At 34.5% G+C, this 26,002-nt stretch overlaps 1 protein-coding gene across 11 annotated transcripts in view; it reads left to right on the top strand.

Annotated features, from left to right (window-relative positions):
• The first annotated feature begins 526 nt into the window (after window positions 1-526).
• The window catches only part of PJA2 (praja ring finger ubiquitin ligase 2), a 46,150-nt gene continuing 20,674 nt past the window's right edge, over window positions 527-26,002 (top strand). For 5 of the 11 annotated variants that reach the window (XM_032213668.1, XM_032213669.1, XM_032213674.1 and 2 more), the window contains exons 1-6: window positions 747-852; window positions 10,319-10,519; window positions 12,296-13,340; window positions 16,503-16,688; window positions 21,819-22,004; window positions 22,976-23,087. In XM_032213668.1, the coding sequence (XP_032069559.1) occupies window positions 789-852; window positions 10,319-10,519; window positions 12,296-13,340; window positions 16,503-16,688; window positions 21,819-22,004; window positions 22,976-23,087 (1,794 nt within the window). In that variant the 5' untranslated portion in view covers window positions 747-788. The other 6 variants (XM_032213673.1, XM_032213671.1, XM_032213672.1 and 3 more) reach the window with 6 other exon arrangements.

Raw genomic sequence — 26,002 nt, forward strand, 5'->3', positions numbered from 1 at the left:
ATCGGAAAAACCTCTGCCTAAGTCCCCGGAAAATTTGCTGCTGGAAAATGAAAAAACTCTATTGGTCAAGATGGCCTGATTGAGAACACGGAGGGGAAAGAAGGCAGCGCTCCCCAAATACCTGAAAAAGAATCACACAGATAGAATACAACATGTTCTTTATTTCCCAGAGAGCTGGCCACGGAATAGTGGTTTTTTTTAAAAATTATTATTAATATTTATAAAAAGGCGGACTCAGATTAGATACCAAGGCAAACTTCCTAATGAGGAACTTGACAGTGGAGCCTTAGGCAGATGGAGGGTTTTCCAATGCAGGACAGCGGGCTCTCTTTTAAGCTGTATTTTGCATTTCGCAGGGACTGGGCAAAATGGCCCCTTTCGGTTCTGCGATTCTGGCTGAGATGACAGCAAAAGCAGCCCATTCTCTCTAGAAGTCCTGGAGAGCGAGAGGGGGAGGTGAAAAGAGAATTGCGCGCTCTGCCGAGAGGAGAGCACACAACGACGCTGTGCATCACTCCGAATAGGTGGAGTCGCAGATGCGGCGACGGCCCGGGAAAGGCGGTGGGGATAGACATCCGCAACCTCCAACCCCCCCACCCCCAGCCCACAGAGAGCCGGGCTGTTTCATCCAATCTCTGTCTTATGTTCCTCCTCGATTGGGCCCTGTCGGCTAGGTGAGAGCCGGGATTGGTCGGCGTTGCCCAGGCCGCGGGCTGGATTGGCTCGGGTAGCTTTCAGTCCGGAGAACGTCTCTCTGTGTGTGTGTGTGTGTGTGTGTGTGTGTGTGTATGTACGTGTGTGTGTTGCGACTGCCGCTGGTGGTGCCCTCTCGGCCTTTGGCTTGGGAAGCGGGTAAGTGGCGGCGTCCGGAGTTTGGAGGCCGCCGAAGGCTGGGCGAGAGACGGGCCGGAGATGCTTGTGTCCATGTGGGGAGTGGGAAGAAGAAGGCGGTGGCGCTGGTTGGCCCTCCGCTTCCTACCTGTCTCAGCGTTGCGGCCTGTGTTGGAGGAGGGAAAGCAGGCCGCGCCTTCCAGGCCGGTCCCCCCCCCCTCCGCCTGATCTTGGTTGTGGCAGTCCGAGGAAAGGTCCGGGTTGGGCTGATGCCCTGGGTTATTCTGAGGCTGATCCCCAGGGTCGCTTGAGCTGAGGGGAGGAAGCGGCCGAGGGCGCGGTGACAGGGTTGCGCGATACGGCATCCTATTCTGGCAGGAAGGAGAGATGGAGGGTCGGGGAGGGGGGAGGGGGGATTGCGGACGTGAAGAGCTGAATCTTGAGCTCGCTTCTGGAAAAAAAAAGGCTTTATTCGGGTCAATGGGAATACGGGGAGAATGCGGTGGGGTGAGGTTCACTTGACAGCTTTGTCAGGCTTGGACTGTCCAGATTGCTGGGTTGGGGAAGATTGGGGACGTGTTCTCAATTGGTCCGTTTAGGCCGGAACCAACCTAATGGCTCTCTTCCGCATTGAAGCGTTTGCTTTCTGTACACCAGAAACTAAGTAGGCAGTGGGGAATTGTTTTAAGCAGCCTGGAGGGGCCTAAATATGTTTTTCTCTTTTATGCGACTCTTAAATTGGGACAGACACGTATACAGTATCTTTACTAGGTTTTCTTTCCCCATCAGAATGTTTTCTCTAATTTGATACCAAATCAGTCTTATCAAGAGGTAGCTAAAACTTTTGGGTAAATAGAAAAAAGACTGGCTCCATCACATCAAACAGTTCTGAATCATCCCCCTCCTCCTCACACACACATCTTGTGCTTGTATATAGGATAGATATTTCTTATCCACTTTGGCTTACATCATGTATGCATGTATAATTCATCCTGGGCACCCTTTTCTTGAACTATTACCAACTGGCAGATTGTGCAGGTTAATTTAAAAAACAACAACAAATAGACGGAAAAACAGCTTCTATCCTAGGGCAGTAATCATATTGAATTTTATAGTATAGTGCAATTTCAATTATATAGAAAGTAAAGGATGAATGTTTGTGTTTTTATTTTTATAGTTATAATGTACACTGAAGAAGGCATTTAATTTGCAATGTGCAATGATAACAAAGTAAGCTAAACTAAAGCTTTACACATTTGAGCAAAATGTACTTGGAATGATTCTATTTTCCTAGTCCATATTTCTTCCCTGAATATCATTTTAACTCTTGACCAATCAAAACTAGTCATTAACTAGCATTTCATAGAATATAAGAACATTTATTCTAAGTCTGGCTAAACATTTTCATTTTCACTCTACCATCAAACGGTGTGATCCAATATATGGTCAGAAAAGGTTATGTTCTTTTATTTAAAAAATGCTTCTAGGTGACAAGCAACTGATGACTTAATGTTATCCACATATCAGAATTGAGGATATTTAAAGCAAGGCACTATCTTAGCAAGTGACATTCTTTTTTTATTTCCTTAGCTGAAAATAAGAAAAAAACTACTGAACTTAAATATATGGGTAAAGGTTTAGTGCATTGGTTAAAATAAAAATGAGAAAGATTGATTGTATTTATACATTCATTTGATTTTAATTAAGTGCAATACCTTCTAAAAGTTGTACACTTAATAAATTAAATGGAAAGTGAGTGCCATGCTAAATCAGGTACTGTTCTTAATTTTTAAAATGTCTAAATTGAAGATGCATTTTCAAATGTTCATTTATAATGTGGCAGAGTTTGTTTCTGCATTTAATACACTCAGAGGAAGTGAGGGCTCAACAGTTATAGACACTGAGCTTGTCACCTGGAAAGCTGACAGTCCAGGTTTGAGACCTGAGCAGTGCATGATGGGGTGAGCTCCCATCCTTATCCTACCTCCTGCTCATCTAGCATTTTGAAAGCATGCAAATGCAAATAGATAAATAAGTACCACCACTTGGGTGGGAAGGTAACAGCATTCAGTGTGCATCTGTGCGTAGTCATGCTGGATACATGATCACAGAAATGTCTTAGGACAATGCTGGGTCCCTCAGCTAAAAAATGGAGATGAGCACTACTCGTTATAGTGAGCACTTCCCCCTAGAGTTGGACATGACTGGATAGAGAAATCTTTACATTTACCTTTTTAGTGAACTTACATTAAATGTTTTAATAGTAAAAAGTGCTATATGATGCCAGTTGATATGGAGTGGGTTTTAGGAGATCAAATATTGTTACATTCTAAGATCTATGCTTAAGAGTGTTAAACCTATTCTTTTCCCACAGTTAAATGAAGGTAATGTCCTCCCAATTCTAAAACTGAGTGGTTAGAGAAGGAAGAATTCATGAGAAATTTTAATGTGAGAGGGTGGAGGGAGGCAATAGGTCTGTATTGGACAAAATAGCATGTAACATGAATCAATGAAAATATCAGGATAAGATGTTATGTACTTCTTCTGTACTTTTTGTCATGATTTAAAGTTAAGATGTATGTGTGTGTGTTGTGTGCAATATTTTTTACCAAAATAAAAATGTAATTGCCTGGAGGCAGAGCAATGTAATAGAAATAGTTATCTCAAAATGGCTGATGCTGTAATTATAAGAGTATTTAACTTTTCAGCTGGCAACAGTGAAATATATTGTACACGGTATTTCAGTATCAATGTTTCAATAGTTTTAAGCTATATAAATAAGGTATAAGAGTTTCTTACAATTGGTTACTGATATTTAAATAATAAATAATAAGAAAAATAATTATTAAATTATTTTAATATTAATAAATATTTATAAATTATTACATTTTTTATATTTTATATTTATAAATTATTAAATAATAAGGAAATATTATCTTTTAACAGAATATGAACAGATTCACAAAATTGTTAAGAGATTTTCTTTACAGAAATGCCTCAGAAAGAAAACTTGCTTCTAAAGTAAAGTTCTAAAAGATTTACAGAGAAAAATGTAGAAAAAAAGAGTTAGTCATTCATATGTGCTTGAAAGTATGATTTTCCAAGTTTTCCAACTCTTTCAGGCTGCAGAATCTGTTAATTACATTTTTGGAACCCCTGATTCAAAGGCAAAGTGTTAATGACATAAAATTGGCTATACAATGAAAAATAAATGGTAATTATAAATTTTGTTTATTGAAAGGATTTATTTAAAAAGTATCTTTTTAAGCGAATCCCATGTTGTCGTTTAGCGAGGATGTCATAAAGTCACCATTTGCAATTTCCTGCCTTCACAATTGACGTTGATTGTAGGAAACTAGTAAAGGTTGCAGCTATGTAATTGCAGGGATGTTGCACCAGCCAGAACTTTTGAGGAGCAGACATAAATACCACTCCTTCAATACTGTGACAATAAAGCAGGGTAAAAGACTGCCTTTAGATCTGGTAAGATAGAATTGAAGTAGCTTATTTCCCATAGAATGGGCAAGGAAGGATCTTCCCTCAAAAACTGCATATTCTGATCAGTGGAAGTAATTCACAATACTTTTAAGATGATATAAATATGAGAATGGGTTGGTCTAATGTTCCAAGGTTTGAGGTTTTTTATTTTTTTAAAAAGTAGAATAGTCCTAGTACAGTGAGAATATGGTGAAAGACTGTGGGGAGGCGCATGCAGAGGGGCATGTGATGGGCGCACACACATGCACAGGGTGGGGCACATGCATGGGGATCACGTGCACTTTGCATTTTGGGGGTTCGGGCATGTGCACACGCATTCACGCATACACTTATGTGCTTTGGGCACTCACTCCGGAAAAGGTTAGCCATCACTGACTTAGCAGGAGAACTTCCATTAAGACCAGAAAGACATGGAACCTTGGTTGAATGGAGTTGGTTCTTCAGAAAGAGAGAATTAGAAATATGAAGAATTAGAAATTTGAAAAGCAAAAGACAATGTATAAAATAGTACATGAATGGAAACTAGAAAGCTTTGCAAGGTTAGATAAGCATGGAGAGGTACATTGAAAAGTGTTGGCATAAAATAATAAATCTGTATTACTTTTTAAATCGTTTTCTGCCTTTAATTTTCTTTGTCCATTACATTTCACCACCTTTCTGTGCTTTGCATAATATTGTTTATCTTGAAAGGGAATGGTCCGGTGGGTTATTTCCTCAGTAAGAGTTACAAGATACAATTAAATTTCCTAGGAGAAACAATACAGGCAAAACATACTTGTTGCAAGGTATTAAAACATGTCCTTTTGTCTTCATTAAAATAAAAAAACTCACAGGAAACAGATCTTAGAACTTTATAGCCACAAGAGTTATTCTTTAACTCTTTTTTTAGTTGTAGTGGGAAGAATAGTTTCTTAGATGTTAGGCTAGGATCATTTTTCTCTTTTAAGACTGACAGATTCTACTATCAAAGGTAACTACATCAATATAGTATAGATATATTGCTACAAGAAAGTGTCTCAAGTAATGAATATAGGAACATTTGCAAATGATGATTCTAATGCATATTGTCTATAATAGAAACTATGTATTCCAAATCTTATCACCTGGGTCAACTAGATTCCTATTAATTCCCAGATAAGGCAAACAAAAACAGTCCATTACTTCCAGGCTTTCAGTGTGATTAGGTCAGTATTTAAGGTCCTGAAGATTAGAAAAGTGTGTAAGTAATAAGAATGTAAGTACTGCATATTATTAAAATAGGATGTTGTCAAAATTATTAGTATGCTATACCATTGATCAATGGCCTATTAAGATGGTCTATGCAGATACAAGATTTCTAGGATGTATTGATTAGATTAGACAGTAATCTTGAAATACCCTGTAGGTAAATTGTAACTTGAATTATCAGACAATTGATATGCTGGGAATTCTATGGTTATAATCACAGTATATCTGTAAATCAAAATAAAGTTGATTTACTATTATTTATTTATTAAGTAATTTTATAGTGCAGACCCCAGTGTGCACAAGTATCACCTCTACTGCAGGAGCTGCCGATTTGCTTCCAGGTGCAATTCAAGGTGCGGGATGTCACTCTTAAAGCCTTTCATGGCTTGGGACAAGGCTATCTGAGAGACCGTCTCTTGCTGGTCAATCTACCTGACCCATTGGAGCGGGGAGACAGCAAATGTTGCGGGCCCCATCCCCAAGGGAGATAAACCTGATGGGACCCAGAAAAAGGGCCTCCTCCATGGCCCTATTTGGAACATCATTCCACCAGAGATTAGAATGGCCCCCATTCTTATACTCTTCTGGAAAGTGCTGAAGACTTGGTTCTGACAGCAGGCCCAAGGAACCCAGAGTGGGATGGAACCCATTAAATGGCTCATGTGTTCTGCTGTTGCCAGGGCGGGGGGTGATTGTATTATACTAATGTATTTGATTCTTTTTATTAGTTTTATTGTTTTAAATGTGGTTTTATATTCTGTAAACTGCCTTGAGTCGTCATGAGTGAAGAGGTGGCAATATAAATTAAATAAATAAAAATGATTGCGCATATAAATAATATAATTTAATTTATCATTTACCTTGTAGAACAGCCTACTTTGTTAAATATTCAGTTTACAACCCAAGTCATTGCGTTCTTTAGGAATGGATGTTATTAAACTATGGGTAATAAGTCCATACATTTTTAGAACCAAATAAATTGAATTTCATATGGATGGTTCTATCATCATTGGAAATATTCTGATGAAATACTTACCATTCTGGCTCCCTATATGGTCAGTATTTTTTTCAATTTCTGTAGGAGACAATAACCTTATTAAAAGCAATGGAAAACTTAATTGAAATGTAGCATTTCTTTTAGGCACTTTTTAAAAATAAGAGGTACTTTTAAACTTGGTTTAAAAGGTGCTAATTAAAATCATGTGATTGGCATCATACAGGTTTCATGGACAAATAAAATGATAGATCAAATGGACAGACAGATGGCAGAAAGAGACATACTGGGAAAATATGGCTCAGACTGAAGTACTTTCTTACAGGACCCTGCTGAATTGTAGGTATTCTGAAATAATCAGACTTTGATGAAAATATACATGGAACTCAGGAACAACTTTCTACATATAAGAGACAGTTCAGATGTTGCAGCGAAAATTATTGAAAACACATCATGAGTTTACAAAGATTTTGTCTTGAGAGGAATCTTTCTTCCTCTATTCTTTGGCTATTTTGGTTAATGTTAAATCAAAGTTCAGAAAACCTCTTTAGCGGCAGTCTATGGACAATCTTATTCAGAGATGCAATGGATTGAAAGTAATCCTAGAACCCAGATTTGGCTTTGTGATGTGAATCAAGTTGTAGAAAAGATAATGATTGCAAATTAAGTATGAGCATGAAACGTGCCTTGATAAGCATTGGGCATTTGAACCAATAGTTCAATTTAACTAAACCTATAAAATCAGTTTATACATCATAAATTATTAACTTATTGGACAGATGTGATCTAAGTGTTACTCAAAGTATATTTTTCCATATTCCACTACTCTAATTGTAATGTAAAATGGATTGTGTGGATAGAAATCAAAGTATATTAAGCAAATGTTGGCAAGGTTTTATGTTACGTTTATGTTTTGTTGGTAATGTTTTGTAGTACTTTAGTTGAAATCAGTAAGGTTTACTTTTGATAGAAAAATATATAATGGCATTATAGGTCTATAGTAAGTAAACAGACATGTATACAAATTTTTATTTGGTTGAATATAAATCCAATATATAGTATATTGAATTATAGATGAAGAAATCATATTACTAGCATTAACATGCAGATTAAATATAATAGATTAAAATTGTATAGTCAAAGAGAATATGCTTATTACATTTTTTCATTAACTAGCAAGATTATATTTAGGCTTCATCTTAATATGTAGCCGGATACGTTTGCTAGTTGCGACTCTGTTATTTTCCTTTGAAACGAATGTAGTTTTTATTCCAACAGAGAAGATACACATACTCCTATAGAAATTTTCAATGTCCTGCCCAAAGTTTCATATCACAGAGTTCATTCTCATTTCAACGATAAAAGGTGAAAGAATTAGAAAAATTATGAATTAAATTTTCATTCAGAAGTGATAGACCAGGGGTGTTAAACTCATGGCCCATGGGCCGGATGTGTCATGTGCTGGTCCCTTCCCCGCCTGGCTTAGTGAAGGAGAAGTCCTGTTATGTCATGTGACATCGCCATGACACGAGTTTGACACCCCTGTGAGAGACCATCCAATACAATTTGGAGTAAGTATAACTTCATACAAACAATGTGAATTTGAAAGAACAATAACTTGCAGAAGGAACTAAATACTGAAATAAAAAATATATTTATTTGTAGTGATCTTCCTGTGTTCTACATGTGTTTCATTACATACAGTCCCTCCCAATTCTTAATTTTAGAATTATTATTGAAATGTTGAAGAAGAGTTAACTTCTTCCAGTCTTGATGTCAGATATCAGTTAAGAAATTCTGAAGCTTTATAAGCCAACTAGCTCATCCTCTGTATCTCAGAGTTTTGATGCATCTGCTAAAGATTGGAATACAATTTGAGTTTTAAATTATAATGTATATGATGCTATTCAAATATTTTAAAGTGAAATCAACCTATAAATTTAATTTTTCAAGATAAACATACTCATATTCCATCTTTTGAACCCTAATTTTTTAGTGGAGTTGCTGGATTTTGTGGATGTTTTATAGAAGCTATTACAAATGTTTACCATTAGAATGCCTATAGTATGCAAAAATATTTTTATGGTGGGAAATGGTGAAAACTGGTAAAATACCAGTTTTAAGAAGATATTATAATGAAGCTAAAAGATAAGTAACTAGCATGGTGATTATAGTAATAAATTATGACTAGAGAAGATCACATTCATACCTAGTTATAGAGTTTAAATGATGTCTTGAGAAATATTATTTCCCAACCCAACATATTTTACAAGATTATTTCTATTAAAAAAATGGAAATATTATAGAGGTTAACCTTGGGCTCCTGAAGGAAAAATGGTCTATAAATCTACAAATAAGGTTCTAAATATAAAGAAAGACAGTTGCTGACTTTCAGAATACAAAACAGTTTTAAACTTTATTTATTTAGTCAGGTTCTTTTCCATTCCAAATATAGTTATGGAAATTTTGAGAAATTAAGGGATTTTTCCTGCCAAAAGATAGCTGAACATTTTGAGGAACATGAGCAAAATCTTTCATTAAATATTTTGTCTAAGATGATTTGTATATTAAATTTTATTTAATATACAATATGAAAATGTATAAGTCACTATATAGTATCACAAAATGGTAAGTCGTCAACAAAATGGGCATTACCCAAATTCAGTTTTATAACAATATTGAAAATCTTCTATGATATTACAAACCAATTCTAAGCAATTCGCTAATTGAGACAGATATTAACTACAGAAATAAACTAAATTTATGCTTAGTATCTGTCTGGCATGGATTTGTTTCCAATTTTGCTTATATAAAATAATTCACTTATCTAGTTCAGTTTAGAACGCTTGTATATCTGCTCACTTGCTATGTCCCCAACTTTCAGGTCTCTTCATTTTATTTCCCATAGCCCCCAGATTTATAAAGAGACATACATACACACACATGCTTTCTTTACTTCTCCATTTCTCCCTTTTCTTTTATAAAGTCTAATATAGTTAAGGCTAGAAGACATTGCAATAGCCTCTAGCTGAGTCATTATTTTTCTAATGGAAGATTGCTTAGTATTAAGAGAACTAATTAGAATTTGAAAGGTGAAAAGTGATTTGTTTGACAGTTCTTACTCTGCTTTCTGCTCCACTAAATTAAAAAAAAACATACTTTATAGTATACATTAGAATATTAAAAATTATAAATCCTTTACATTGTGCCAAGGACGTTCACAAATATGATACACATAATGGGTGTCAAACTCAAGGCCCAGGGCTCAGATCCGGCCAACGGGGGTGTTTAGATCAGGCCCGGGGGGCTGCCCTGGAAACAGCAAAGGTCTGGCTGATGGTGTCTCTGCCAGTGAAAATGGAGCTCACGAGCTTCGTTTTTTCTGGAAGAGGGTTGCAGGAAGCAGTCAGGCAAAAATGGAGCTCGGGAGCCCGTTTTTGTTGGCAGAGTGCTCAGGCCACCTCGAGTGATTTTGAGCTGGCCATGCCCAGCCTGGCGACGCCTATCCTGTCTCCCGAGGTCAAACACAACCCTGCAGTGGCCCTCAATGAAATAGAGTTTGACACCCCTGATATACATGAGTCCTGTATTACTGTCACTAGAATAATTGATTGATTCTTTGCTTTCATGCTAATTGATATTCTTTTGTTGGCATTTATATTTATACCACAAATATGTTTAGTATTAAAATTAAAATTAAATTAATTAAAACTATGTTATATTTAGAATTACATTTTCCTCCTTTCCCCTCTCCCCCCTCTCTTGCAGTGATGGGTCAGGAAGCTGGAAAACCCACATGGCCAAAACCAACAGGAGGCTATCAAACTATTACTGGGAGAAGATATGGAAGAAGACATGCCTATGTCAGTTTTAGACCATCTCTGATGAATCAAGAAAGATATTCAAACCAACAGACAGAAGAATGTGAAGGATTAGAACTAGACAGTGTTCTAAAAGAAAATTTATTGTGTGTGTGTCACATAATTACAAATTATTATTATTTGATTCAGAGAAAACTTAGGACAAACATTGTACAAAAAGCTAGGATGTTGTGAATTAAACATAATTTGGATATATCGTATTGATCTTTTTTATCTATAACATATATCTGAATAATATGTAGTTATTATGTGTAATCCAAGTCTGCTCCCAAGTTTGCATTATTTATTTTTAAGTCAGCCTGGCTTATATAAAATAGATGATAAAAGTAGGTTATTAGTGCTCAATTTCTTTTGTTATACATTCAAATATCATATCTTTGAATATTAATATTTTGGGATATTCATAGTTATGCTATTATCTACCATACTTATAATTTCTAATTCATTATTATTTTTCAGGTTGCTTTAATTGGTATAGTTTGCCTTTCAAAATTATTAACATATGATTGCTTCTTTCTATTTTGAATACTATCAAATTTCTGTGATTTTGCTAAATCTGCTTGCATTTTAAATTTCTAAGAACTATTAGAAGTTTTCTTCAATTAAGTTGTACAAAATAATATCCCTCAATTGTTTTACTGCAGTCATAGAGGCAATATTACGTAGGATGTCCTTCTATTTATTTCACACATTTACATATTATTTTACCAAAGCTGATTCACAACACATAGAATGTGAATTTCAATAAAGGATATTATGTGTACCATTAGAATAGTAATCAGAAGTGAACATCAGTAATTAAATATCTCAAATTTCATCATTTATTTCTAAATGAGAAACATTAAAGAGGAAATTTGATAAGGGGAATGTGGAAGCAAATCTAGAATCCATTAAAATCAGTCAATGAAACATCTGTTCACAAAGTAATGACACTTCTTGTACCATGTTAAATGAAATACTATATATTTGGGGTAATTCTGTTTATTAATGATAAAATACCCTATTCCTAATCTATAAGAAAACTATTTTTTCTAGTAGGCAATTGCATAAGATTTTCAGAACAAGATTGTTCATAATGGAGGCAGCAAATTAATACTGTATAATGATTTGGAAGTATTATATAGCATGCTACAGCTAATTTCATTGTTTAAATACATAGTCTGATTCAGCCATAGAGAGAACTCAAAATGCTGGTTTATTGTGAACAGTTAAGCATGGTAATGAATGTGGGTTTATTGCTAGCATCTGCTCTTTATGCCTCTTATTTTTTAAATCTTTATCCTTATTGATTGATTGATTTGTTTGTTTGCTATCCATCTCATCTTGAGGTGACTCTTTAATTTCTTTAGTGCTACATCTACAAAGTCATTATTTGTTCTACAATTCTAATATAGTTTGTTGAGCAAGTTAACAAGCTGAACATTCTTGTTTTTATGTATCCCTGAAGAAAATGGAGGGAAGATCCCTGATTTGTGTGCTTGATTATTCACAACAAACCAAGAGTTTTTTCAAATTATTTTTCCATTGGAATAATGCCAATAAATGGCATATTAATAACTTTATTGATGTAGTACTGAAAGATGAGGTAGAATTGCAAATTGTTGCAAATATATTTTCTTCCAAAAATGAGAAATATCTTAGATTTTGATATCTAGCCACTTTTTTTAAATGACGTACTGTATATATTCATTATGTTCTGATAATTTATACTTGAGCCTATACCACTTTGCTAGTTTGTTTAAAAAACAGCTGTAGATTGATACAGTATCTTTAATTACTGATTTTTATCATGTCTGTTTTATTTTATAATCCAATAACTGGTCTTATCCTTTCAATGTATCTTTCTTTATAATTCTATATAAAGGTTCCAGTCCACATGTTCCTGTATGTTCTCCATTGGTAGATGCGCCATTATTACCAAATATTGGATCAGAAGAACCTGCTTGTGAAGCTGATTCTAACCACGCTATCACCATAGATACTTCCATGTTTTCTCCAACGTGCTACAATTTGTGTGATCACCAAAATGTTGCCAACAATGAGAATTCTAATGACAATGTGGAGTCTACTTCTGAAGAGTGCAATAATCTTCATGGCCAGAATGGAATAGCCTTTGTAAACATTGACTCTTATGAACCAGACAGCAGTGATGGAGAGGAAGATGGTTTCCAAAATGCTATCACATTAGCTAAAGAAGAAACAGGACTGTTTCAAGAAAAACTGGACAATATGCTTTCTAGGTTAGAAAAAGATATGGACTCCTTCAGTGATTTGCAGTCACATCTGCCTAGTTTCAGTCATAATACCATAAGTAAAAGTTTTGAAGATCTTAGACTAGTGCCTTTTAGAAGACTTTCTAGCATAGAATCAGATACTGTTTATCAAAACAAGTCACTTTCGAAAATATCTAATGATGAAACTTTAGCAAAAAGTAACCTTATTTCTTATGATTTAGAACAGAAAAACAGTACAGTTGAGCCTACAATTAGGACACATGTTGGAATTTGTAATGCACTGAGTACTACAAGCATGAAAGTGGACCAAGAGAATTCAGCTGAATTGGTAGTAAGACCCAAAGTTAGAAAACAGAATCCTGTTAGTGAGATTGATAAAAAACAGTCTGTAATGAATGAAGAGGAAGAAAAAAGAAGTAGTAAAATGTGGACTGATAATGTGGATGATCAGCCATGCAATGCTGAAATTATCTCAAAGCATAGTAAAGAAAAAAAATCTAATATCATTTTTGACCCCAAAGAGTATGAATTGGCTGAAAAGAAAGTAAAAAATGAACCAAGGAAACACAATACAAGTCTTCAAGAAAAAAGTAAAATAGATGATAGTGCTTTTTGGGATGAATTTGAAGATTGTGGTATAAATCTATCTAATTCCAACAAAGATGAAGATGACAGGTAAGTTTTAAAAAGAAGTTTAATTTTACATTTTCCAAATATTTTATCATTTTTGGTTAATATGTGTACATTTAAAATGGACCAAAAATTCCTGAATCCTCAATGTTGCAGTGTTATAATTCCTTTTCAGATATCATAGTGGTATCTGAACAAAGTATTTCTTCCAACTATGTGTTGTACTTAGAACTTTCTGGATCAGGCACTGTACCTTTAAATGCCACATTCTCCACGGTATCAACAGGACAGTTCAGGATGGGTTATTCTAGCCTGCTAGCTCGTTGACTGAATTGAAAGACGCCTCCTTGGTAATGGTCCTCAGTTTTTCCATTCCGTCTCAGCTCGCAGGACTTTTTTTTATGAGCTCCAAGCTCAGATAAGTGTGATTTTTCTTCTTTTTCATGGTAATGAGGATCCGAAAGCCCATTTAAAGCCCCCAAAGCGCCAAACGCTCCGGTCTAGTTGCTCCTTCTTAACTCCTAGAAGCACATTATAAATTTTAGTTTCAGCTAAATATATTCATGTACTTTTTTCTATCAATAAGCAAATAAATGTTTTGAGAAACTCTACAAAAATGTGATTTGCAGTACTTTTGTTTTTGGAAATAAATTTATTTTACCAAGAAGAATACTTCAGGGACTTCTGCAGCAACATGGCTTGGATCCCAAATCATCTTACTGGAATAGAAAAATACTCAAATGTGTTCAGAGGAATGCCATCAAAATCCTTACAATCCTATGTTCCTGTACAAGCTAGTGTGGCTAGTTTTTAAGATTATAGCCAATCCATTAGTCTTTTGTAATGATTTTTGAGGGAAAAAGTAAGAAGACGACTGTTACATAAGAATTCCGCTGAATGATCTCTCAATGAACATTAACAACGAAATAGCATAAATGTACTTAATTTTTTCAGTGATATTGTCTAAACATCCTAAGAGCATTTAACAATTATTGGCATATAGAAAGTTGCCTATGTTCAGTACTGTGTCTGTAGTTAGTAAAAAAAAGAAAAAAGGCAATGAACTGAAAAGTGTAAGACATGATTAAATGCATAGGTAATATCCCATTTCATACGATCAAAGAGAGTTTTCCTCTTAATTCAAAAGTTGGTCCAAAGGGTTGGGAAACCCTCCAGAGCAACCCTCCAGAGCAAATACAAGGTAAACAATTACCACCCCTTCAATTAGTTTTATGCTTCAAGACTTTCCATTGTGTTCTATTTGTTTTGAACTGCACAAATGCAGTGTTAATGCACTTCTTAGGTTTGATTAAGCTGAAAATTATACAAAATAATACAACCTGTTGACGTATGGTTAAGGTAGCACAAATATGTTCAAACTGAAATGTTCCATCTGCCAAAACTACTACTGAAATTTAAGTTGTAGGGAAGGTTCATCATACATAATCACTATTAAAGGATTATGATACTTCCTAATAAATAAGATTTGCGGTGTGTGTGAATGGAATTTATCACAGCTTACAATGTTTTTTCTGAATATTTGAATGCATTTTCTTTTCACTATATCTCTGTCAAATATTATGAATCTGCCAGAAATGTTCCCCCTTTAAATCTGTGTTGAAGAATTGAGAAATGCTCAGTTTGCTTTGTACCTTGAACCTGGCTTCCAAAGGAAGAAACATTAACCTAAGATTAATACGTTACTCCGACTTTTCTCCCAGGTGATTGCCTTGCTTTCCTTGGGGGTGAGGAATATCCCATTGTGTACAGTTGGGGTCTCTTGAAGATGAAACATACCTTCAAATAACAAATACAATTTTTGGAAGCCTAAGATGGAGGCTGAGGATTTTTGGAAGTCTCAAACTGATTTAGATTTGTTTGTACAGTATATGCCTAAAGTAAGGGTTTAGTAGATTTGGAACACAAGCAAAATATTCTGAAATTATGTCTACCATTTTAGTATTTAAATGGGAAGGCTTTAGTTTCATAATTTTAGGATGGTAAAAGTATTTTATAGTAAAAATATTACCTAGATTTGAATGAAAATAAAATTTTCAAGATTTTTTAAAACAAACCCATCACAAAGACCAATGCTATTTTTCTATTCTTATTATTATTACATTAGATTTATCTCTCTTTTATTTTGCATATTGAATCTACTTTGTGATATAAGTTATTTAATAAGAAAAATAGAACATAATGGAAGTATTCATAATACGTCTTAAAACTGGCAGCATTCCAAGTTTGCTGTTAATCATTCCCTTACTGCTTACAGGCATTGCTGTCCAATATCATTAGAAAAAGGCTTTGGACTTTAAATGTAATTAGAAAGTACTGAAATTTTCCAGGGGTGTCCTGTTAGTAAATAGTTCAGAACTGGGATTATGTAATGTTGAGAATAAGAGATAAATGAAAAATAGTACAAAGACCATAATTTATATATAAAAATAAAAGCTTTAAAATATTCAGGAATTTCTATTCTGTATCTAGTGATTTGGTTGATAATCTTGATGTTTATAGGAGCAAATTACCTTTAGCAAATTTGATTCCACCAAGCTACCAACTGCTTATTCATTCATTATTTATTTACAATTTCTGTTTAACAGTTAGGTATGTGTAAGAAGAAAAAGAGAGTAATATATGATTGTCCATAAAATTGTTTGTTTCATCATGTTCTCAGCATGTTTTTTAGAAGTTTAAAAGATGTTTATTGCCAGTCTTGTATTATTAAATACACATTTTCATATCAGAAATGAATTTAAAGAAAGTTTTATTTTTCTTTGCATCAGGCCAGTTGTAGTCTAATGTTGTTGAGGATTCTAAAGTCTATTATCCAAGAGAGGATTTTAATAAAATAGATCCTAATTTTCTTGGTGCTTCTTCAGATTACAAATATTGTATTTTATATCTTTGATAAGAGGTAAGATTAGGATTTCAGAATGAAAGAAGCAGTAGGGGTTTTTTTTTTATTTTTTTTTGGTCTCACCTGGGAGAATTCATAAGGGATTTTTTTTTTATAGTATGATTTTAGTAGGAAATTATCTCCTACTGTTACGGGACAGAATCATCCAAACCTGAGCATGTTCATATCTAAAGGGGAAACTAGAGATGCTTTTAGATCTTTTCCATTTTATGCTCAGCTTGGTTGAATCATGGCAAATGTTAACTATCAAACTTTAAGTGCAACTGGACTCTCTCAAATTGCAGCTCAGAATGCAGTGATGGTGAATGGTCTGCATCCCTGCCTTCTTACTTTTCTGTGACTGTGAAAGATCAGTCCTCCAGTGATGAAAGCTGGGAGACACTTCCAGGCAAAGAGGAACAGGAACCTGAAGAGCAGAGTGATAGCAGTGGTGTGGAAGAGGAACATAATGATTTTGGTTTCCAATCACGGTATGTCATTCTAATCATGAAGTGCTTTTTTATAAACAAAAAAACTGCTATTTTATAAACAAAAAACTATGCACTATGTAATCTACACACAATGTAGAAAATGTACATACACAAATGTTTATATTGTGTACTACTACATTATATTATACTGTATATATACAGTGTTACTGAGAGCAAAGGAGAAACACAGAAATTGAGTGGAAATTGATCATAAAGGGAGGTGTATGGATTAAGGAATTATGTATGAGATTTTGAAGGAGAAGATGTGTTTAATACAATTTTGGAATGCTTTTCTGACTTGAGCTAGCTGCTGATCTTTCTAACCTTAGCAACAGTGATAGAATCAGAACACCCTTGAGTGAGAAGAAGGACTAAAATTCAAATTTAAAATATTCTTTCTTAAAAACTCTAACACAACAAAAACTTAGAATTTTCAAAATATATTTAAACAGGCTAAACATATATTAAATTTAAATAAATATATAACTTGCATGGGTAGTCCTCAACTTACAAACAATTACCACTATTCAAGTTATGACAGCTTCAGAAAGGGTGCTTTTTGCCCAATCTCTTTCCTAAACCCGAGTTTCTGTTTTCAGGGAAAGAATCAGATATATATTGGTGATAACAGACGTGCTAGATCTTATTGACAAATTGAACATTTCAAAAAGGACCAGGCCTGAATGGCACCCACCCAAGGATTATTAAGGAGTTTAAAATTGAAATTGTAGACCTACTAACTAAAATATGTAACTTCTCTTTATACTTGGGCTCTGAGGTGAAGGACTGGAAAGTTAGCTAATGTAACTCTTTATTTTTAAGAATGCCTCACAGGGAGATGAATGAGATTATAGGCCTGTCAGTTTAACATCTGTTCTAAGGAAGTTAATGAAAACCGCTATTAAGGATAAAATTACCAAACTTTTGGAGACACGGGCCTTGTTGAAGAATACCCAACATGGGTTTTCTAGGGGAAAGTCTTATCTAATTAATTGAACAGAGGTTTTTGAGGGTGTTGTTAAGCATGTGGAAGGATGAACCAATAGGAACTGTCTGCTTAGATTTTTCAAAAAGCCTTAGATAATGTCCCCTTTTAAAGACTTTTCATTAAGCTTAACAGCTGTGGAATAAAAGGCTAAATCCTTTTATGCACTAATCAAATCAAATATTTTTATTATAGGCAAAGACCAGCATAAGAGGGTGGGATAGAGTTAAAAAGCATAAAAATATATCAGAATAAGTTATTACATATGAAAAGCTAAAAATCTAAAACAAAAATCTAAAAGGATTCTAAAAAAACACTAAACGAAGGAGCTGTGCACAAGCATAAGGAAGCACAGCAAACTAAATATTTCACTACAACTGACTCTAGAATAACCAGCTGGGTGCTCATTAAAACTGGTTTATGATATAGGGTTGTATCTTTAACTTTTCACTAGGCCCATCACTACATGAAATGAGACTGGTTTACAAAATGGCAAGTGTAACTGAAGGAATAATTCATAAGAGAATTACCATCACACAAAGATTTAGGCTTCCATAAAATATATTTGTACAATATATTATACTCTTGTTATATTCCTCAGTAATTAACAAGGAATTATGTAATATATATATACTACTGTCTTGCTTTTTCTCTCTGGTGTATACTATTACGCTTTTTGGCCATTTATTTAATTGTCATAAATGCCAAAATAGCAACCAGCGCAGTATTTTAAAGCATTTAAACACTTTAGAAAATAAACTAAAAAGGAGAAAATTGCATTCTTGTTTTGGGTAAAACAAGAAAATTGCATTCTTGTTTTGGGTAAAACAAAGGGAATTGCTTCACATGCATTCTGAAATATCTCAATACTTCAGGCAGACCTCGTTTAGCAACTTCCTCAGTCAGCAAATATTTGGAGTTTTAAAGATGAAAATGTAACTTTGCTTTCAATGTCAACATTTATTACCTTTGCAACATCTCTCTCTTTCCATCACATATTTGCCATTAGAATCAATTGGCATTGTTCTTTTGTGCCTGACCCATTTTTTAAATCTTCCCCTCACAGAGTGAAGAGATTGCCTAAACAAACAATCTCTTTCTGAGCTGCTTTTCTCTGAAGTGCAGCACTTCCTTAAAAAGTGCTAAATGCAAGTTAACAAGTCATTTTTGTGACAAGACTTTAATCATATAGTAACATGGTGTCCCTAAAGTCAATGATTTCCCTTAATGATTTAATTTTTGTTGCTGTTAAAGAATATAAATCTTAATGAATAGTGAAAATATGAAGATTCATTTATGTGAACACAGATAGTAAGCATGTATATGATATCAACATTTTTAGGGGAAAGTACATTAGAATCAGTTGATCTTTGTCTATCTAGATTGGAATGCATACTTCCCACTCGAGAAGTAAAGACGCTTAGTTCAAAATGCTAAAGTCTAAAAATAGTTAAAAATACTGATCTTAATTTTAATGTTACTATCTTGCTTACAATATTTTGGCCTTAGTGCAAAGTCATATTTAGAATAATAATACAGATTATTTAATTTTATCAAATGTTATATTACATTCAGATACAAAAATAGGGAAAATCTGCAGATTTATCAAAACAAAATCTCAAATTGATTAAACCTTTTTAGACTTTTAGTCTTTTGAATCATTTTCTCAAGAAATGAATGAACATGTATACTTTTTCATTTATTTATATAAATAGATTCTCTTTATCTAGTTTTAGGACTTCTGTGGAAAACAGATTTTTAGATCATATTTACACAAATATTATTCAAAAGGATTCAGAAATGTGTGAGTACTACAGTAGCTAGTAAAAGTTTCATCTTGCAAAATAGAATATGATAATTTCAGCCTTTTGCTTACAAATTGATGTTTCGCTTTCTCAAGCAGCAAATCTACTTAATCCTTGTTTTCTTTTGTTTGGTCCATTTTTAATATATATTTTTTGCAGCTTCAGCTGATTTTGAGCTTTTGGTACTGTATATTCAGGTTGTTGTGTCACACTCAAGACTTGGATTTATGTGCATGCTTCTTTCTCCTATATATTATTTTAAAATTTCAGCTCATTATGCAGCCATAGTAGTTTCCATTTTTTTTCAGATTTAAATGGATGTATTATCCAATACTAATTTTCAAAATCTTCCACATGTATTGAATTCTTTTCTTTTGAAATTCTATCCAGGTAATCCTAACCGATATATCTCCAACCTAAAATCTAATGCACCACTGTTTTTTTTTCTAACATAGTTTGGTTTCTTTTTGTATTGGACTAATTTAACTACATAAAAAGATAGATGTGTTAGAATAGAATAACAGAGTTGGAAGGGACCCTGGAGGTCTTCTAGTCCAACCCTCTGCTTAAGCAGGAAACCCTATACCATTTCAGACAAATGCCTATCCAACATCTTAAAAACTTCCAATGTTGGAGCATTCACAACTTCTAGAGGCAAGTTCTTCCACTGATTAATAGTTCTAACTGTCAGGAAATTTCTTTTTAGTTCTAGGTTGGTTCTCTCCTTGATTAGTTTCCATCCATTGCTTTTTGTCCTGCCCTCAGGTGCTTTGGAGAATAACTTGTCTCCCTGTTCTTTGTGGCAACCCCTGACATTTCGGAACACTACTATCATGTCTCCCCTGGTCCTTCTTTTCATCAAACTAGATATACCAAATTCCAGCAACCATTCTTTATATGTTTTAGCCTCCAGTCCCCTAATCATTTTTGTTGCTTTTCTCTGCACTCTTTCTAGAGTCTTAACATCTTTTTTACATCGTGGCGACCAAAACTGGATGGAGTATTCCGAGTGTGTCCTTAGCAAGCAATATAAAGTGGTATTAACACTTCACGTCATCTTGATTCTATCCCTCTGTGAATGCAGCCTAGAACTGTGTTGGCTTTTTTGGCAGCTGCTGCACACTGCTGGCTCATATTTAAATTATTGTCCACTAGGACGCCAAGATCCCTCTCACAGTTATTATTGTACCTGTGTATTTTTCTTACCTAAATGTAGAACCTTACTTTTTATTTATTTATTACATTCATTTTCCTCTGTTCAGTTGTGTCTGATTCTCTGAGACTGATCAAGTACCTACAGTTTTGTTGTCAAGGTTTTTCAGAAGAATTTACCATTCCTTATCCTTCTGGCTGAGAGAAACTGATTGGTCGAAGGACACTGATCTGGCTTTGTGCCTAAGTCAGGACTAAAACTCATGGTGTCCTGGTTTTTAGCCTTATGCTTAACTATTATACCAAACTGGCTCCCATTACAATAATATATCAGCTTAGAAACAAAATGAAAACATTAAGTGTAAGGCAGCAAGAAATAATCACAAAAGTACCCAATAATTATAATATTGGCATGATATTTATTTAATACACAAAGCTTAACCATGTTAAGAAAAGTAAATTAAATAATGTTGATTTGATAATAGCAACTACAAATAAATAGGATCTAGGCAGCTTGGAAATCTAGACAGGGCAGTATTAGCTGCCACTGCAAATCTTTGTGATGACAGCAGTATAAAGGTATATGGGTTAGGGTTTCAGGAACTCTTTCTCCACAGGTGCAGAGTCTTTGTTTACACTGGTCTCTTTTCAGATCATATAAATATTTTGGTGGTTTTTAACTATATCATTGTTTTATTACAGGAATTTATTGGTGGTTGTTGTTGTTGTTGTTGTAAACTGTTAGTTGTCCAGAGTTATGCATCTAAGATGGACAGCCATAGAAGTAAAATGTATTTCTTTCTTCAGTCCCCACCAGAATAAAATTACTGTCTTGCAGTCTCTTTATATCACAGCAAAAATGATATCTGTATATTTATTTATTTATTTATTTAAAAAAAACATAATAAACATTTTAGGTTATTGCTGTGCTGTATGCTGTTATGTATCTTAAGATAAAAATATACATATCACATATAAATATCATTCATAAAGTATCGCATTTTAGCTATGCTGTTGAACTGTGCTATTATTTTTAAAGTGATGTCTGTTGAAAATAGATTGCAGGCATTTGACTGTTAGCACTCAGCATAAATAAAGGATTCTGTACTTTCTATGCTATTTGCTTACATGTAATTTAAATTTTGTATTTGCTATATTTTATATAGCTTTTCTCATTTTTATATAAAGGGAACAGACTTCTCTAGAGGATGGAGAGATTCCTTGGTTGCAATACCATGAAGAAATCGAAAGTAGCAGTGATGAAGAAAATGATCAAGCTAGCCATTTTGTACATCCTGGCTTTTTTATGTTAGATGGGAACAACAATCTAGAAGATGATTCCAGTATGAGTGAAGACCTAGATGTTGAATGGAGGTTGGTAGATTCTTCTGCTATCTTCGGTACATAATCTGTCTTATATTTTATTTGAAATAGAATTGCAGAATGAAACCCTTGGTCCATGATAGGTGTAAGAGCTTCTTGTTAATGTTGTATCAGAAATATATGACAAGGGTGGGCATCAGAACCAAACTCAGCTTAATAGTAGTTGTCACTTGCTTCTGATTGTCATAGGGTACTTAGATCTGACCAACGGGGCCGCCCTGGAAACAGCACAGTACTGGCCCGTAGTGCTTCTGTCAATTAAAATGGGCTCACAAGCTCCGTTTTTAGCTGCCACAGCCTCCTGCAACCCTTTGCCAGTGAAAACGGAGCTCAGGAGGGTTGCAGGAGGCCGTGCAGCCAAAACAGAGCTTGGGAGACCGTTTTTGCTGGCAGAGAGCTGAGGCCACCACAGGCACCCCCATCAGGAGTGACGTCGAGCTGGCCATTCCCACCCTGGCCCCTCAACCCTGGCCCAACAAAGTCAAACACAACCCTGATGCGAATCAATGAAATCGAGTTTGACACCCCGGCTTTACATAGATCAAATGCTTAATTGTTTGAGAGAGATCTGAGTAAGTTGAAAGAGTTAGAAAATTAGAACGCTGAAAGAGATGGGAGAGGCAAAAATAGGAAAATAGTTTGCTATGTCTCTGTCATTTCAGTCTCAAGAACTGAACTCATGTTGATAAATGGGTTTTCCTGGCAAGGCTGTGTTCGGTTTGTCATTTAGTTCACTAATGTCCTGAAATTCTAGAAGTAGCCTCATTAAACAACTAATCTTTTACTGTTTACATTCTATTTATTTTCATTCCTGATTAGGAAATAGCAGAAATTTTATTTTTTTACCATGTATAAATTAATCATGTAAGGTCATATTTATTCAGAAACAAACTTTTAAGCATCATTGCACATGTTTTCATCCCTACTTAGAGATTAAAAAATAACACTATCTTTTCCTAAAGGCTACTTGATGAATTTGGGGATGGTCTTGGGGTTGCTCAAGCAATTTCGTATGTGGATCCCCAGTTCCTTACTTATATGGCCTTGGAAGAACGATTGGCACAGGCTATGGAGGTAAGTTTTAAGATTAGAAAAGGTGAGAAAAGAATGTGGGTTAAGTCTGTTTATCATTAACTTCCACTGTGGATTTAGATTTTTTTAAATGTATGTAATGTAATATATCTAATAATAATGCAATATATCTTTTTATCTAATTACTGTACCACAATTACCACAGTAAAAGTAACTGCAATATTGATGGTATTTACATTTCATCATTAAAATTCAGTTACTATTTACCAGTCTCAATGCGGCATACTGATAATATCTGTACAAAGAGTATGCCTTCATGCATAAATGACAAATATAGAAGTTCCTGTGTTGAAAATAATCAATTTAGGAAGACCACTATTGACACATGTAGCTACAGGCTCCAGGAATTTATGAAATGGATCAGATATAACTAAGAGAATACTCAATGGCCAATTGGCAAGACAAGTCATTCTACTTGCAGTATGTGAATGCTATAGATAGTATTTGACTTACAACCAATCACTTAACAGCCATTTGAAGTTATGAGAAACTTAGGAAAAATTAGTCATGAACCATCCTTGAAGGCTGGAAAGGTTTTTGTATCATTCAGAAAGATTGCAATCTCTAACTTTCTGGCTGGAAAGGGAGAAAGGGGAGCACAACTTCAAAATTATGGTAAGGAGTGGTGGCAGAGATATTTGGGCTTACATAAAATGTCAGTTTGGTATAGTATAGTGGTGGCCTACAATCTAATAGCCTAGGTGCCCCTTAGGCATGAAACCTGGCTGGGTGACTTTGTACCTGTCACTTTCTCTCATTCCGACCTACCACATAGGATTGTTGTTGTAGGGAAATAGGAGGCATATATAAAAATATAATGATAATGATGCACCTGGTTGTTCTATGAGTCAAGTGTACAAGTGCTCTAAAAATTGAAGAAAAATTATGCCTGTGTCACCTGTTGTGGACTGAAGGTCTTAACTTTGTGAATTTGTAAACATGTTCCACATTTTTGCAATATGCACGTATCAGTACTGGATGGTTTGCATCCTCTAAAAAATGTGCCCTGTGCTAAAAACTACTTTTGCAACTGCTAAAAGCTACTTTTGCAGCCAGAAGCTTTTTATTAAAAAAAAAAATTCCATTCAGTTGGAAAAAGAATAAAATGAACAAGGCAAGTAATCCAAATACTCCAGTTAGGGAAAATTAAATGCATATTTTTCCAACTCAGCCAAAAAATTGTGTTCATATATTTGCTCAAAGCCAGTTCTAATTTGAGTCTCATGCAAGGATGATCTTCTGAAAAGGAATCAGGATGTTATTCAGATTCACTACCACTTATTTATGCAAAATATTGAAAAATGTGTTCTTCATGAACCTGAAGAAGACAGCCAGACAATGAACCAATTCATATTATGCATTCAAATGTGCTGGGCTTAGTATCAGACACTATTATATTCAGAATGCACATTCATTTTGATCTAATTGTAAGTGCATCAGTCCCAGCAGATCTGAAATAAGAGGCAGTAGGTTTTGTTTTATAATGGTTACAGAAGTAGGAAGCGTGTCATGTTATTTACTTGTTTGTTAATTTGATTTTAAAGCTGCCCAACTCCCATTGACTGTTGGCAGCTGACAAAATAATGAAAAATATAAAAAACAAAATACAACAAAATAGCCACGAACAAATTGCAGAATTGTTACAAAACGGCACTCCAGACAACATATCAAAAAAATAAAACATCAGAAACAATTGTGTACTGCTGTCAGGAGTTATTTTTCTTTGGTGAAAAAAATGGGGTTGTAGAAAGGAGGATAAATGAAAACTTCCTTCAAATTGTAGTCTGGAAACTCATTTAAAATAGCAAACTTTTGAATATACATGGAATGTTGCCTTTTGCCTGTGAGCTGCACTGGGAGCTTCAAGTTGATGGTACAAGTTAAATGAGGAGGCAAATGAACTGCTTCCTCTTTCCTCAGAGCATCAGCAAAATCATTGTACTTTTTGTGCAGGGAATGAGATGCAGGTAGGAGGGAGAAGAGAAGAGTGGGATGCTTACAAATAATAGGACTGATATTTTTGACATGGAAAGTAGATCTTTCTTCCCTTGCTTCAAGTGGACCTATGAATTAGGAATTGTGTTTAGAATTATTGGATTGTGTAATTTAAGAAAGATACGAATATAGTGACAAGAATGTTGTATAATCATTTATTTTTAGTTGCAGAGGAGTTGTATTTTACAACATAGGACCAACTCCAAGTGATGGCCTATCAATCATTTCAATTATCATGAGGTTTTCTAATAACTGGGTAGATAATTTAATATGGTGCACTGTAGTTTTATCTATGAAATTAGCAATTGTCCCAATCTAAAAGGAGGCTATATTACTCTGCCTAAGGGGGAGTAAAAAGTTAGAAGGATATTAAAATTCACTAGCCTCTTATAAGCTATTTGAGCTCATCTTAATTGACCAAGAATCCTCCTGCAGAACTCAGGAGGGGAATCTACAAATGCTTCAAAGACAAGGTACTGAAGTAATTTTGCCATTTACTTGTGAGTAATTTTTAATAATATAATTATTAAATTTATATATATTATTAGTAATTATATATATATTTAGGATTGAGATTTAAGATCTATAGTTTGGTTGCTTGCCGGCAACATTTCATTACCTGACTAGGTAATATCATCTGCACTAATAAATACTGGGTTTGCTCCTTGTTTATATATAGCAGCTTGTCCTGCCAGTGTTGTGAGTTTATGGTTTTCTCTTTGATAGTTCTTTGATTAGGTTATTGTTTTCTGCTTGATTTGTGGTCTGGTGTTAATCCCTGCTTATCTGAGTATAGGTTGTTGGAGAGGATGTGTTCTGATCCTTTTGTTTCCTTTTTTTTCATAGTCTCTTGAATGTGGCTTATCTCTATGTATTTACTGATGGCTGATTTGTCTGAATGC

Source organism: Thamnophis elegans, chromosome 3 (genome assembly GCF_009769535.1).
Source record: "Thamnophis elegans isolate rThaEle1 chromosome 3, rThaEle1.pri, whole genome shotgun sequence".
NCBI lineage: Eukaryota > Metazoa > Chordata > Lepidosauria > Squamata > Colubridae > Thamnophis > Thamnophis elegans.